Source organism: Ptychodera flava, chromosome 9 (assembly GCF_041260155.1).
Source record: "Ptychodera flava strain L36383 chromosome 9, AS_Pfla_20210202, whole genome shotgun sequence".
NCBI lineage: Eukaryota > Metazoa > Hemichordata > Enteropneusta > Ptychoderidae > Ptychodera > Ptychodera flava.
This window is the reverse complement of record NC_091936.1, coordinates 21,953,581-21,956,182: the sequence shown is the minus strand read 5'-3', so window position 1 is coordinate 21,956,182 and position 2,602 is coordinate 21,953,581. Positions and strand designations below refer to the sequence as shown.

Below are 2,602 nucleotides of genomic sequence, written 5' to 3'. Positions count from 1 at the left end.
TTCCAGAGCTAGTTCGTATAGGTGGTAATCGTGCTTAACTTGTAGCAAACACAGAGAAATTATGATTTCCTATTATTTATTTTTCTCGGCATAAATAATTCTTTTATGCCATAAGTGTGAGATGATTGTAAATCACTGAGCAATGTGTCTCGAAAATGTACATCATTAAGACCAGGTCTCAAGAAAGTGGGACGAGAAAAAGGGGCTCTTAGTAAAAATTAAAAAAAAAACAACAGAAGTTGTTAGAGAATTTACAAGAGTAAAATATGGTTATTCGTAGAACATTTATTAAAGAAGGTTAGAGAGTTCACATTGGAGTGTAAGTGACCTTGAAATATTGAACCACGATTCGAAATGTACATACTCGAAGTTTAGACCGGTAAATCTATTACAACAAACCATCGACACAGGCCAACAGCAACTGAACCCTAACCAATTGGAAATCACGTCGCATGAGTATGGACATTGCAACAATTTCAATAGGCATTAGTAATAGCCTGGCGCCCTAAAGGCAAATTTTGCTGTTTTTAAACGTATTGATGTCTTTGCAATACATTGTCGTGCAGAAGGAGAAAAAAATTTTAATAGACATGACAAACCATTATCCGGTTTTGTGTATGAAGGTAAATACATTTCCCCTAAAAAGTGAAAAGTTTAACCCTGCCAAAAATAGCCATAATGAATTGTGTATCCGGCGATCCGTCCAGTCAAACCAGCAGGAGCTTCCTATTATTTGGCAGATCCGTAGGTGCAGAATTGAAGTAATTCGCCCTCGTTTTTTCCAGGCACGAGGAGGCAATACTGGGAGACTTGTTTCTCGATTTCATTCGGACAAGGTGCGAAGTCCGAGTCGACCCTTCGCCTGGCAAACGCCATAGGACAATCCTCCTGTTAAGGTGAAAGAAGAAACATGGTCATCAGTCGTCAAGGACAAAGTACTGTATACTGTCTGTTATCTGAACTCCGTACTTACCTTTTTCTGAACGAGTAGGGTACAGCACTGCACGATATGTACAGCCGGGTGAAAACAGTACCGATGGGAAAATTCGGTGACAGATAAAGCTTAAGAGACCCAGGGCCTGGTTTACCTCGCAGGAACCAAATCGATATTTGGTACTTCAAAGTCAAGTATGCTGACAATATTGGAATAGAAGGTTTGACTTTAACAAACGATGAAAAATGTCAATAAGATGTTTTCTATGATTAGAAAATAGACCGATTCAATTGTGCTTCCATGAGCCGAAATTTGGTACAGCCCATATTTTAGCGAAGTCTTCAATCGTTAGAAACATTTACGAAGGTCGACTCATTAAATCATAATTTAAAGGTTGTATCTGACAATAAGTTAGACGAGAGAGAATACTACTAGAATTTTTGCCAACTTTATACTTTTCCAAAAATGCCATAAATTAGCCACGCAGTACTTTTGCGTTGGTTTTTCTGAATTCGACACCGTCGAAGCGACAATGTTCAAGTTCAAGTTGATATCGTAAAAATCACCCGCTTCCTCTGTGTTTGCTTATTATGGAAATCATAGAAAAATATTTCCCCCCCCCCCCTCTGTCTCAGTGACGTTTAATGCCACCAGATCAATCTGACGGTGACGTCATAGATTGAAAAAAATCGGGGATTTGTCTCAAATGAGAGATTTTATGACATAAGTGTTAGCATAAATTTAATTCAACGTAAGTTACTGGGAGCTCCCCGACTGATGTACTAACCTGTCCTAAGTATTCACACTGCCAAAAGTAGTAGCCTCCAGATATAAAATTTTTAGTGCACTTCATACACCCCGCAACGGAGGGATCTAATTTGTCACCGGCGGGTTTTGTGAGATCACAGGGTACATCATCGCAGCATTCGTAGATGATGGAGTACATCTTCCATGGCTCACCCTGGTCATCTGATATGGCCATCATGTGGTACTCCACTTTGTGGGGCTGGACCGTGGTGAAGTTCACCTTAGCAGCGGCTTCGGCCAAGCCGGACAGGCAGTCAACCTGATTATTTGAGCACTGGAAATACTCGCGGTCAGTTTTCATCAGATCTACCGAGCAGAACTCGCACTTGTCAACCTCATCGGCCTGGCAGGCGATGAACAAACCGACAGCGGCGAGAAGAGTACACCAACGATGCATTTTTGGAGAAACTGTAGCAGAAAGCTGAACCACGAAATTTTTAACGCCTTCGGAGAATTACCGCACTTACCGAGTTACCAAGTGAGTGGAGTGCTTATAACGGGTATGTTCGCCTACGATTGGCTGTTGCTTGATTGCATAGAAAAGAGTGTATTATGTTAATGGACCACCCATGAAGTTTTCTTTTCGTTAATATGCTTTTATTAATTCTATACGTCATCGTCAGCTTTTTGCCATGATATTGTCAGTCTTGTTCTTCGTATTCTATTTCGCCGTATAGTTGAACAGAAGCACCACTTTTTGTTTTGTCAACTTGACATACGATAAAAGATAGTAAACGTGTGTCTGTCTGTCTGTCTGTCTGTCTGTCTGTCTGTCTGTATGTATGTATGTATGTATGTATGTAATATCTATCTATCTATCTATCTATCTATCTATCTATCTATCTATCTATCTATCTATGT

General features: G+C 40.1%; 1 protein-coding gene across 1 annotated transcript; it reads right to left on the bottom strand.

Moving 5' to 3' along the window:
- Positions 1-265: 265 nt before the first annotated feature.
- LOC139140345 (uncharacterized) lies at positions 266-2,219 on the bottom strand. Its single transcript, XM_070709509.1, has 2 exons — positions 1,722-2,219; positions 266-888 (listed from the first exon to the last, which is right to left on the bottom strand). Exons 1-2 carry the CDS (start codon positions 2,136-2,138, stop codon positions 730-732), a joined length of 576 nt encoding a protein of 191 aa, XP_070565610.1. The 5' UTR covers positions 2,139-2,219; the 3' UTR covers positions 266-729.
- Between the last annotated feature and the right edge of the window lie 383 nt (positions 2,220-2,602).

Excerpts from the sequence above, each read along its gene's own strand:
- LOC139140345 (XM_070709509.1), bottom strand. The coding sequence starts at position 2,138 with ATGCATCGTTGGTGTACTCTTCTCGCCGCTGTCGGTTTGTTCATCGCC. Across the intron at positions 889-1,721 it reads AGTGTGAATACTTAGGACAG|GAGGATTGTCCTATGGCGTT; the intron begins GTTAGTACATCA and ends TCACCTTAACAG.